At 36.2% G+C, this 13,746-nt stretch overlaps 1 protein-coding gene and 1 long non-coding RNA gene across 4 annotated transcripts in view; one reads left to right on the plus strand and one right to left on the minus strand.

Annotated features, from left to right (window-relative positions):
• Positions 1 to 7,312, plus strand: part of LOC124380791 (metal transporter CNNM4) — a 28,287-nt gene extending 20,975 nt beyond the window's left edge. Inside the window, exons 6-9 of one of the 3 annotated variants that reach the window (XM_046842049.1) lie at positions 394 to 395; positions 600 to 687; positions 4,809 to 4,984; positions 6,650 to 7,312. In XM_046842049.1, the coding sequence (XP_046698005.1) occupies positions 394 to 395; positions 600 to 687; positions 4,809 to 4,984; positions 6,650 to 6,892 (509 nt within the window). In that variant the 3' untranslated portion in view covers positions 6,893 to 7,312. Of the gene's footprint in view, positions 1 to 7; positions 64 to 393; positions 396 to 599; positions 688 to 4,808; positions 4,985 to 6,649 lie in introns of those variants that run through there. The other 2 variants (XM_046842047.1, XM_046842048.1) reach the window with 2 other exon arrangements.
• Positions 7,313 to 7,696: 384 nt separating this feature from the next.
• LOC124380718 lies at positions 7,697 to 10,025 on the minus strand. The gene is made up of 3 exons (XR_006924719.1): positions 9,944 to 10,025; positions 9,701 to 9,845; positions 7,697 to 9,386 (listed from the first exon to the last, which is right to left on the minus strand). It is a non-coding gene; the product is annotated as an uncharacterized LOC124380718 (long non-coding RNA).
• Between the last annotated feature and the right edge of the window lie 3,721 nt (positions 10,026 to 13,746).

A 13,746-nucleotide genomic window follows, 5' to 3' on the forward strand; every position in this document is an offset into this window, starting at 1 on the left:
CTTACAGACGATGTGCCTCACACAATGGTAAATAGTAATTCCCATTAAAGTCAATTCCCTGGAGATAAGTGAACATTATGAGATTTGATCATGTCGATGCATGGAGATATTATCAAGTTCAACCTAAAACAGTCATTTTACTACTTAATCCATGTTTAATCTGCCCGAAGGGGCCACCCATCATGATTAGACCATGGGAAGCTTATGGATCTGAATCATCTATGCTGTATGACTGCCATCTAGTGGTCCAGGGGAACGTTATCTCTACATTTGTAACGTTATCTTAATATATGTAACGTTATATTAATAATGTAACGTTATCGTTACATTTACAGCATTTGGCAGATGCCATTATCCAGAGAAACTTACAGATATCTTATTCCTACACCTGAGCAGTTGAGGGTAAAGGGCCTTGAACAAAGGCCCATCTGGTATTTGAAGGGACTACAGGTTACAATAAAAAGAAAATGCAGGGCCTTTTTTTTCTCCAATGCTTTTGTTTGTCTCTGTGTAATAGTCTTCTTTGCTTTTCTCATATTCTGCTTTCCATCTTCGCATGGAAACTTTTCTCTGGAAGCCCCAGCCAACGTGTCTTACAGCTCCTCCCTTTCCTTACTCCCTCAGGGAAAGTTTCACGTCCTCGCCACCTCTCTCTCATGAGGTGTTCTATCTTCTCCCATTTTCCAGGTAACCTCCAGCGTGTGGTTTCTCTAACAGCGCACTGGGATTATTAACCGTAGTCTTATTAGTCATGGCCGTTGCATCCGTGTGTCCTTTTTTAATTCCTAATCCTTGAGATTACTAAACAATATGATGGCGATGAGCCTAGATCAGCATGAACCGTGTTACAATAAAAGCTAATTAAGTTTAGTGATGTGCACCTATACATCATGTTCTCCGATCTGTAGTCTGACTCGCATTGTGTTTATCGAATTAGTTCTTAGTGTTTGCATGTAATCTACTGTCCAATTGGTGCATTTTGGGTTTGTCTAGTTTTTATTGAAATATCAAAAGATATCTGAAATGTCGCATTATTAATAAATATAGTTTTTTTTCCCAGCCATAAATTCAAATGAATTCAAAGTAGCATAGAGAAATGACCATAAACCAAATAATTAAAATTTTTCAAGCAACTATTTTATATATATATATATATATATATATATATATATATATATATATATATATATATATATATATATATATATATACATACAGTACAGACCAAAAGTTTGGACACACCTTCTCATTCAAAGAGTTTTCTTTATTTTCATGACTATGAAAATTGTAGAGTCACACTGAAGGCATCAAAACTATGAATTAACACATGTGGAATTATATATGGAATTATATACATAACAAAAACGTGTGAAACAACTGAAAAATGTCATATTCTAGGTTCTTCAAAGTAGCCACCTTTTGCTTTGATTACTGCTTTGCACACTCTTGGCATTCTCTTGATGAGCTTCAAGAGGTAGTCACCTGAAATGGTCTTCCAACAGTCTTGAAGGAGTTCCCCGAGAGATGCTTGGCACTTGTTGGCCCTTTTGCCTTCACTCTGCGGTCCAGCTCACCCCTAAACCATCTCGATTGGGTTCAGGTCCGGTGACTGTGGAGGCCAGGTCATCTGGCGCAGCACCCCATCACTCTCCTTCTTGGTCAAATAGCCCTTGATGCCTTCAGTGTGACTCTACAATTTTCATAGTCATGAAAATAAAGAAAACTCTTTGAATGAGAAGGTGTGTCCAAACTTTTGGTCTGTACTGTATATACACAGTCACAGACATTGACAGACGCATTATTAGATTTCGCTGAAAAAAGTTTGCTTGTTCATGATGTTCCTAAACAAGCCAAGGTGGATAAATAAAATACATGTATATGCTGCTATAGGAAAATAATCAGTTATTCAACCCAACACATTGCACAATTACTCTTATCTGACACTTCATATTCACTGATTAGTTTATTATGCAGCTTTCCCTCACTAGCCTCTGTTTTTCTGTTACTTGAAACGTAGCTTGTCTGAAGTCCCCCAAGATTTATGGAAAAAAAAAACTAACTACCGAAACTGGGCTCTTCTTGCATTGCTTAAATAAACGACTTCATAGAGGAAAACATCTGTAATGTCAATTTACATTTATTATTATTTATTAGTTTATTATTAGTCTTGGATCATGTCACTCACTTGTCATACAAGTGTTGTTACTACAAACTTGGGATAGATATAAAGACAGAATTTTTATTGTTAACACTTTAAACTCAACTTTTTTTTTTGACCATTCAGATTCAAGAAAATTTAGCTGCACAGCTGTATATAAAACTCACACTTTTATATCAAAACATTGAAGGAATCACAGTGGGACCAACATTTCACTAAACATAATTCAATTTCATCAGTGTAGCATTTGTGCCTATAATTTTAAAGCCATGAGTTTATCCCTAATGAGCGAGCCAGGGCAAAAGTGCCAAGGAAAAACTCCCCGAGATGGTATAAAGAAGAAACCTTGAGAGGAACCAGACTCAACAAAGGGAACCTTTCTCATCTGGGTTGCACCAAATAGCATTAAATTATTATCACTATTCATTATAAACTCATCACTCTGTATTCATGAAGAGTTAATAAGAATATGAAGACTTTAGCATTTGTTTGTGTCAGCATTCTGCCAGTAGGAGGCGCAATTGACTCGAATACGGTCTTATACACATTTGTAATAGTGTCATGGCCTGAACATGGACGCCTCAACAAATCCCTTCATTTTCTTCTTCTTCTTTAGATTTGTTCAAACCAAACTTTTACAGTCTCAGGCCTGTAGGGAATATTTGTAGTGAATGTTCATGCAACAGTTTTGGACAGAAATTTACAATTATAATGTGCAACTTTATATTCATATGTGGGCCATTTAGCAGACACCTGCCACCATCCAGAGCGACTTGCATTGATCTCATTTATACAACTGAGAAGCTACAGAGTTAAGGGCCTTGCAGAGGTGCTCAGGAGTGGCGGCTTAGTGCTGAGATTTGAACTCATTCCCTTCAGATCTAAAGCTTTGCCTTAACCACTAAGTTACCACACTCATACAAAACATTCAAAACGTATTACTTGCCATTTGACTTCTGAAAGCTGCTGACTTCTGCCTCACAGATCCAATTTATCTCACATGCTCTCTTCATAACAATATTCGCTTTTATATCGGGTTTTCTCCGTTTTCTCAAAAACATTCCGGTAGGTGAACTGGCCAACGCAGCATGGAAGAGCATGCATTGGTATGCGAGACTTTTCTGACCAAGAGCCAAAAAATCACAGCTGTAAATAGAAATCAAATGTAAGTTTCACACTGATTAGCTCAGTGTCCACGATCACCTTGGCCCATCTGAGATTACGTTTATATCTTCACATTCATTAGAAATGGTTTCATTTTCATCAAAATTTATTTTCTGATCTTTTCTGTGATTTGGTTACAGATTTTACATAAATAATAATTGTAGTAATATAGAATATATTTTCACTGCCATAGACATGAGTCAAAGTAACTTCCAGTACTGAATTAGAGAACGTCTTCGTTTGCTGTATAAATGTCCTGTTAGTACAGTGCACTTTGGCTTTCATGAAATGAAAATCCGATGTGGCATGTCCATGGATTCACCGACATGAGCGTACGAAGGGGGTGAAAGTCAGATTTACAAGAGTTTCCAAAGCTTTAGAAAAAATTTATGGGATTTTTTTGTTTCAGTTTGGCTTAAAGTCTTTGCTACAATCTTGGGGAATGTTTATATAAAGTACCGTATTTTCCGGACTATAAACCGCTACTTTTTTTCCCACGCTTTGAATCCCACATCTTAAACAACGAAGCGGGTAATATATGGATTTCTCCGGGGTTTCCCGGTTTCACAAGCTTCATGCCAAAAAACTGAGCCCCATAAAATTAGACCAATGAAATTGCCGAACGGGTTCAGGTGAACCAATGAAACTCTTTATATTAAATCAGATGCGCTCCCACTGAATCGGGCCGCACCACATCATAAATATGGATGAGGTTCCTCTGACGTTTGACCTGCCGCTCACTCGGACTGGCAACAGGAAAAGCGAATCATTCGTCACGCTGAAAACAACCGGGCATGAAAAAACACACTTCACCTGTGTTCTGAGCTTCACGGCATCGGGAGAAAAGCTTCACTGATGGTGATTTTTAAACACCGACGATGCCAAAAGATAAACTCCCGAGAGAAATAGTTGTGAAAGGAAGGAGAAAGACAGTGAACAATGACTTTCTTGGTAGGCTACTGTTTAGATACAAGCCGTGTAACAGACACTGTCTTTGTTAAAGCCTGTGTAAAGTTCATTAGTTTCAGTGTAGACACTTAGCGGCTTATAGACAGGTGCGGCTTATTTATGTTCAAAATAAAAATCTTTGTCAAATTCAGTGGTTGCGGCTTATATTTGGGTGCGCTTAATAGTCCGGAAATTACGGTACATATATTTTGTATGGTTAAATGACTTGGAATTGTCAATACCCCTCATGCGACTGTGTTGGAAGCTTTGACCTGAGTTGCATGTGCAGTAAATATTTGAGCTCCTCTATAAACCAGAACGTTTTGCTCATTATATTTTATATTGTTATTAACCTTAACTGATAATGTATTTTTGCCTTCTAGGATTTCAAGCATCAATGTGTTTCAATGTTTTTCCTCTCTCTCTCTCTTGCTCTCAGCTTGTTATATTATTATTTTGTGTATTAGTGAGTACACATGAACACCCTGACAGTTAATATTAAACCCACACGTGTATTTTGTGTCCCTTTGCGTCCCAGAGCTCCGTTCACCGTCTCGCATTAGCGGCCTAAACCGTTCAGCGTCTCTTAACCACACTGATCGCTCAGAATCTCAGTCCATCAGTGGCAGCAACACACAGCTCAACAGCTCCTCGTCTGCGCAGTACATTCCCGACTTCAACGTGCGAGCGCTGACAGACCTGCAGATCGTCAAGGTGAGAAAGAACACCGCTATTTTGAGTCTGTATTTCCAGCAACCGCTCAGGATCGTGCATGTTGTTGGGGCAGGATGGTATTAATAATGACATGGCTTTGAAGAAAGAGTATTATAACACATAATTTCCACTCTAGGCTGTTTATATTTGGTAAATTTTAACTTTTTTTCTAAACTGCGTTTGTTGCAGTTTCAATTTTCCACCTATAAGGGGTTTTAACTTTTTTTCTAAACTGCGTTTGTTGCAGTTTCAATTTTCCACCTATAGGGGGCAATAATAGCTTTACTGACCTACTGAAAGTGGGGCACTTCTTCCCTTTTGATTGCACAAAAGTAAGCAAATCAATTGCAACATCAGCTTATCTTCTCTAAAAGAAATCATTAGGGCATTAGTATATCAACTTAAATGTAAAATGCATTGATGGAGTTGTGAATGAAAACTTTCTGTTCAAAAAATTCTGTTTGTTGAAATGCTGATTTGCATTATCTGATGTGATGGATGGGCAACCTACCAAACAAAACAAAAAGGGTTTTTTTTCCCCCCTCACTAACACATTCATCATTAATAATCAGTTTCCAGTATATAAATACAGGTTGTATGAGACTTCTTTTTACTGGTAAAAAAAAAAAAGGAAAGCAATAGACAAGGCTTGTGTAGAGTTTTCTTGGAATCTGAATTACCTGCTAAAGGACACACAATGGACAAAATCTGAGTTACTAATCAGAAGGTCAGGGGTTCAAATCCCAGCACTGCTAAGCTGCAAAAGTTGGGCCCTTGAGCAAGGCTCTTAAACCTCTGTACTCCAGGGGCGTTATTATCTATAAATAAAAAACAAAAAGAAACAAAACTGCAAATTTAAATAAACATGGTAATCACATGAAAGAAAATTGCTCAAATGAAACTATAAATTGCATGCCCATATCACTATCATACATGTGCATTATATCACATATCAGAATCATAGAAGATTGAAATTTTACAGCCTTAAAGCTAGAAATAACACTTGTAAAAATCCTTCACAGCTATATTCATAACCAGAGGAAAGGATTGGTTATGGGCTTGAACCCCTGACTTCTGATCAGTAACCCAGTGTCTTAGCCACAGAGTGACCCCTTTTTGTGTCTCATTTATTTTGATTAATTAATCTGCTGTTTTATTAGTTTAACATCTTTAATTTAACACATTTTAGCACTTTTATTGAACATTATATTGGACTGCAACAGCCAAAATGCATCAATTTTATTCCTTTTTATTATTGGATTCATGTAGCTTATGTTTTTTTGTTTGCATTTTAAATGTTTTGTTTTATTCCATATATATAATATAGGATTCTGTATATACTGTATTTGTATTTACTGTATATATGTGTGTGTTGATATATATAGGAAGTGCAGCTTCAACATTAGTAGTAGCAAAGCATTTTCTACTTAGCAATTGGACGTAAAAGCTCAGTTACCTCTATAGGTTTAGATTAGATTAGATTTACACACAGACACACACGTTTCTTTATTGATAGTCTGAAACAGCTTTTATGTTACGTCAACATAATTATCGACCTAAAATGTAATTTTTTTGTGATCACTCTGTTATAGTAATATATATAGAAATATCAGTCATTTCTTTCGAAACATACACGTTACGTGTTTACATCTTTCTCTGTCTCAGATCACTCGCTCGCAGTATCAGAACGGTCTGATAGCATCTCGGTTGGACAACTCCCCCCAGTCTCCAGACAGCGGGCAGATGCGTGAGGAGAACACCACGCCTGCAGAATCTCAGCCTCCATCCGACATCACACTCGCAATACCCATGACGGACACGCCGCCGGACGAACACACGTCACTCCTAAACGAGCAGAACTGCTTGTCTACTCGCCAGGCCAATCAAAGCTCACACAGCGAGATCTGACGCTCACACACAACTTTCTAACAGCATGCTTCAAGACTACCGTCAAATACACTACTTTATATACACACACACACAATTTCCAGCCTAATTAATCACACCGGCAGATGTCTGAATTTCAGACACATATAATGCATTTACCATTCTGATAGTCTACAAATTTAAGCTGCCAAAAAGAAGGGTGAGAACTGGAGGAGGAAAAAAGAATTCACAGCGTGATTGCACTGAGAAGATAAGTCCGGATGATTGAACGCCTGAACTGAGTAGTTTTTGGGAATCTGGGCATTTTAAAGATTTTTTTTTTTTTTGAATGGAAGAATGCTTGTTTTTTTTATGGAAAAATGTCATGGGGAATTCTGTTGAAATCCACTTTAGATGACATCAAATTTACATTTGTTGAATAAACAGTGGAGATGTGTTGAAGGACTGCTCCAGCATTTTTCAAAGTAATCTCTATCCTTTGCATGTGTAGTGTAGGTACGATGAAGAAAAATTGGATGCAAGGAAAACTTTATAGCAATCGGAACAATCTGAAACATTTTTTCGTCAAGTGAAAATCAAGCTATAAATCTGTACAATTGTTTTGGACAAGGAACTAAACAATAGGTTTTAGGTCAACAAAATACTAAATGTACAGTAGTAATAACATCATCCATAAACATCCATAAAGTCAAGACACTATATATATAATATAGGGGCAAAAGTTTGTGGACTTCTCATTATTCTTCTGGGAAGATGTTCCACTAGATTTTTTTAGTGTGCTTGTAGAGATTGTAGAGCCACAAGGGTGTTAATAAAATCAGGTACTGATGTAGGTGAGAAGGTGAGGAAGCCTGGGGTGCAGTCAGTGTTCACATACATCCCAAAGGTGTTCAGTAGGGTTGAGGTCAGAGCTCTATAGAAGGAGATCTTCTACTCCAACCCATGTGAAGCACATCTTCTTAGAGCTGGCATTGTGTATTGTTTTGGAACAGGTTCGGCGTTCAAGTGAAGGGAAAATTTCATGGTACCGCATCCTATATAAAATTGTGTGGTACCAGTTTGGGGAAGAACGGCATTTGACAGGTGTCCCAATACTTTTGCCCATACATTGTATTTAGTCGGGAGTAATCACGTCTACGCTACAGATGTCGGAAGGAGAGATTAAGTTGAAAGCTGTGAACGCCTTCTTTTAAAAACGTTCATTGCCCAACACTTTTAAAGAATCGGCATCTTGAATCCGAATCGCACCAAAATCCAAGACGTATCTCAGGGAGACTCTAAGCACCATATATATATATATATATATATATATATATATATATATATATATATATATATATATAAAATCTATATCATAACAGTTTCTCTGTTATTCAGTATAGAACTATAAAACAAGTGACCAAAAAAAAAACGAAAGCATGTTGATATTTCATCTCGTATCGAGTTCATGTATTCGCCTACTACAAGTGAACTTTCTCATGTTTTTTCTTTTTTTTTTTTTTTTTTTCCAGTCTGTGCTTCTCTTTCTGTGGTTCATGTTTAAGTGAATCACGGTCAAGTGAAACGCCTATATTCATGTAACCTTGAGTCAAGTCATTGTTGTTTTTTTTTGTTTGTTTGTTTTTAACTCCAAAGTGAGCAGGAATGTATCGAGAAAAAAAAAAAAAACGGTGCACTTTCCTGTTTTAGAGAAAAATGTCTTGCGTAAAAAACGAGCTTTAAGATTTTTTTGGTTCAACTATTGAACTTGAAGTTAACCCATCCTATATATATAGAAATATATACATACTGTATTTATTTGAGTTGTATATTTTATTGTGAATTGTACATTTTGTCCTGTTTTTGTATTTCTAATTGTGTTTTATGGTTCTTCAGAAGGCTTATTTCAGAGCAGCAGCATGTCTTGGTACTGTGTCACATTTCGGGTTTATTATAAATACAATCTATAGTTTGTGTTCAACCAAAAATCTTTATTTATACAAAATTCGTTCAGAAAAGTCCTTGAAATAATATTTTTCTTCAATGAATTTTTCTCACTGTGAGGATTTTATTTTGCTTTACACCAAATCTGGAGGGTACAAACCTCATTCTAAACAACCTGTATGCAGGGCAAAAGTGTTAGCCAAATAAATATCAGAAAGCTTCTGCTTCATTGCCTTTGACATGTGTTTTTATCAGATATGAGAGAGCAGGTTATTTCCACAGGGTCCTTTGTGGGTTGAGCTGTGATGAGATGTTCATGATGAAGCTTCTCTCCTTCCCTACCTACTCCTTTCATTTCATGTTTGATTCAATTGGCTCGTGAAAAATTATAAGCTGTGGATAGACTTTGATACTATAAACTTTATTTTTTTTAATATAAAATGGTTCTTCACATGCTATGGACCCATTGATGCATAGACTCAAGACCTCCGAAGGTGTGCTGGGGTTTTGTGGTGCCACCATTAGCAGCTGATTTTTTAAGGTGGAAAATGGGGCCTCTATAGATGCCTGATCAGCTTCAGATCTGGGGAATCTGTAGGTTGAGACAACATTCAGAACTGTTTCTTATGGTCCTCAAACCATTCCTTATGTGTTTTTATATATAGGTCAGTTGTATTAAATGGGTGAATTTTATGACATCTTTGCATTGAATTTTTGCATGAAGTGCATAGACGTTTCAAGTGCGTTTAATATTTAAGGTGTTAAAACTGATAATTAGAAGTCAAAGGAATGGGCCACTAAGCTAACCATCGTTTCCTTCTATGGCTCAATCGCTCTGTGTATCTTCATGGAAATCTGTAATGTTTGATGAACCACTAAAGTAAGCAGGTTGACTTTCTCACTCACCAAACCACCACAATACACCCTCATCTGAACCGGTCACAGGCGAATCAGTCCTTCATGCCGGGGTAGGGATTTGAACAAAGATGAGCGAGACACAGACACTCAGACAACAACAGAAGACAGGCTAAACCCACAGGTGAAGATGAACCTTTGCCAATAGACCAAAATTTTGGTTTAAATAGAAAAAAATCCAATATGTAAACTGATTTAGAAAACATCTCAGAAAAACATCTAACAGAAACTCACTTTTGACTCCTGAGACTCAAAAGGCCAAGCAACACTAAACACTGAGCAAAGATTGCAGAAAACAGTGGAACTTATATTCTCACATGAATATCTCACAAGAATCAACACAGGTGGCATTGATCATTATTAGAAACGGAGAAGGTGACAGAATGAGGACATCTAGTGGGCAAACACAATATGGCATGTCCAAATCCTGATGCTCATCTTGTGGTCGCTCACTTAACCATCATTTATTCTTCCTTACCTTCAGTATGTATGTACAAGTTTGTAACAAAAGTATTGGGACACCTGACATTTTCTAGCATAAGTCGTTCTTCCCGTAAAAAGTTCAAGGTACACACATAGACCTGTGCCTTATAGGACATTAATGAAGAACAGGTTGGTATCACAAAACCAGCCATGAAGCTGAGTTAATATTAATGACAATATATAATTTTATATGATGTTAATGTGGGACTATAAATTACATGAATGTGATTTAAAATAGTTAGAGCTGCTCTTATAGAAAACACAGTCAAATTGACATTTTCAAATGGACTGGCCGTGTCTTCATCCAGGCACATACTAAAAAGTCCAATACCTAAAGCCCCAGACATTCTTTTGAGGGCTCAATGTTTTGTCTAGAGATACATCATTATATTCTAACAGTGAATTTCAACATTTTTGTTAAAGTTTTATATGTATTTTATTAGTTGTGTAAATATTACATGTGTAGAAAAAAGGCTTATAAAGCAGCATGTACATAAGCATCATTTCACACACACACACGCACACATGTATAGGAAACTGTGAATAGGAATTTCATATTTGAATTAGTTTTCTATTTGTCTCATCAGTAGAAGGAAATTTGCACTTGTTGGACTTTGGTTATGTAGAACTGGTTTCACACTCAATTTTATGAACTAATAAATGTTCTAGAAAACAAAATAGATTATCTAACTATATAAAATATATTTTCCAAAAATACGTACATCCTATTCAGTTGATAGAGTTAACTAATAACAAATTCAATTATTGAGCAATAACAAATAATACTGCTGCTATAAAATCAACAAAAACTAGCAGAATTATAATATATGACTAGACCAATGCTATCTTTACACACGCAATGATTTTATTACCAAAAGTCAGCAGTAAGTCTTCCTACTACTGGTTTCCATTGTAAATGTTATCGGTGGTGGGGGGTGCAACCTAAAATGTACCAGAAAATACTGGCTATAATAGAAATATGTCAGATCACACAATGATAAGTATATCAGATTTGGCCATTCTGACATTGTCCACTATCTAATCAAATGGGCATTTAAGCATCAGAACCGGACCATGAATACAATAACAATAAAAAAGTATCTGTTGGTTGTGCTGGACAAAGAAGACCAATCCACTGTCGCTTCACCTTAGAAATTGCAGGATTTAAAAGATCTGATGTAGATGTCATGGTACCAGATACCACCATGCTTTTTTGACTGAGCATCTTCCACAAACACACTCAGATTGTCAAATCTGCTCCGGTTTCTTTTAAATGAAAAAAAATTTGCTTTCTTTACTTACTTATATATATATATATATATATATATATATATATATATATATATATATATTGCAAGAAATTGCAGTCCCAACCTTTTTGTCTGCTATTACACATTGTTTATTATAATTATAGAATAAAATACTGTATTTATAAACACATAGTCATGCTCAACTGATTGCTGTGAACATGCACATCTAGATTAAGCACAAATCAGTACAAATTGCATGTTGTGTTTTTCCCAACTCAGAACCAACCCTGGAGTTGTGTTCCTAGTAATTTGTTTGATTTTGTGTGATTGTTGGTGCATTCTTTTTTTTTTTTTTAATCTGCACTTGTACATATTACATGACAACCACCAGGATCTAGTCAATTGAGGCAATAAAGTACTTCTTCGAGCAAACTATTTTGCCTATAACAATTATTCTGATTATTATAACATTGAGAGTCACTGTAGCAATTAAGCATGAGGTTATGACACGACCCTACATTTCACAGCTTTAATACATACAGACTATAGATTGTTTATACACTTACAGGTACAGTATGCTTTGATGAAAAGAGTTGTATTTAGTAAAAGACACACAAATCCCCAAAAATACTTTTATTCAGTATACCACTGGAAGTACTGGAAGGTTACTCTACTTGTCATATTTAAAGAACCAGATAATCAAATGTAAATCTGATGTTTCAGGGTATTCCTAATGGAAAATCTCTTTTTTTTTGCTTTGTGAAAGTGCAACTATGTTAGCGCAAGTGTAGCCACTTCCTTATTTCAGTGTTTAAAATACACTCTTGTAAAATGGGTGTTGTTTGGTCACATATTTCAACTAGGCCACACTAGAGGGGAAAGTCCATTCGATGGGTCTGTGGAAAATCCACGTCCATGCTATGAAGTGAAAAAAAGAACTACTCTATAAAACAACAGAATTAACTAACAACCGACATTTATAGAGTTCACTCGTAGTCTTTGGTGAATTATTGTATATGAACATTGCGCATTCTGCATTGGAACCAATTTCCAAATACTGGCATGTTTCAAAGGAAAATAAAGGACTTTTATGGTGTGTCTTTATAGCATATTATACCAAATTGATATATTACCATTATATTATTAGGACAATGTGTCCTTAGTGTGCTAGGGACCATCTGCTTCCTTCCATTTGTTCTCCATTTTCATGTCAAACCAGATTCTTTTCACCTCATTTTATTCATACCTAATTCATCTTTACTGTAACACAGATCCATATTTTGATAGATGTGATTCAAAATATCAATTACTTCAAACCTTTGAAAAATACAATTCCAAAACTATTAATAATGTAATTAAACTTTTCGTACTTGACTTATGCAAAGCGAATATTTATATAAATGTGATAAATGAGGCATGTTGTTGCACTGAAAGACTTCCCCTAAAAACATGTCTGGACTAATAAAATAGCTGGTGCAGCCACTGGTATGAAAGAGAAAGATCACAGTATGTTGTATGACAATCATAGAACTATGTACAGTTCATACCTGATTACATGTTGAACAGTTTTTAGAAATAAAACATCAAATAAAATAGAAAATTAGTCAAATAGTCAAATGCACTGCACTAACTTACAACTGATTTGTGCCTGTAATTCGCTATAACATTGCGTGACTGTATCTAACAATGTAACCCACGTTACATTTGAAAATATGGATGCAAATTAATGAGGCCCAATATGCACACTTTATCCCCAGATTAAAAATCACCTGTTTTCTTCATTTGTAATCATTTGTGATGTGCCATGAACATTCTTTCTTTTAATTCTCAACATAAGCTCAATGTGAAGAAAGTGGTAGACTAGTGGTTAAGGCATTAGTCTTTTGTGGGTTCAAGTCCCAGCCATACCAGGCTGCCATTCTTGGGTTCTTGAGCAAGGCCCTAAACACGCCATGTGTACTCAGTTGTGGGAACTAAAATAAAGTACTCCGTTATGGATTGTCCCAAGCCCGGCTGCGAAGGGAGGTGGGTAGAAGTTCAGCTTTTAACCCGACCCCATAACAAAACTGCAAGGGAAACAGGAAGTCAGTTATCAGGTTCTTGTGCCTCATGGTGTGGGAGGACTAAAAAAAGTACTGAAATTGAATTAAAGCTGATTAATTGGTGTATAAAACATAATAAACATTGGTTAATGCATCAACCTTAGTTTAATTCACAGTGTGAGTCATTGACACATGAATGCCAGGACTGAAGGTGTTGCAACAGAGCACCACATTACATCTGCTGGCTTGACTTCAAGCAGCT

The sequence above is a fragment of the Silurus meridionalis genome, chromosome 27 (genome assembly GCF_014805685.1).
Source record: "Silurus meridionalis isolate SWU-2019-XX chromosome 27, ASM1480568v1, whole genome shotgun sequence".
NCBI lineage: Eukaryota > Metazoa > Chordata > Actinopteri > Siluriformes > Siluridae > Silurus > Silurus meridionalis.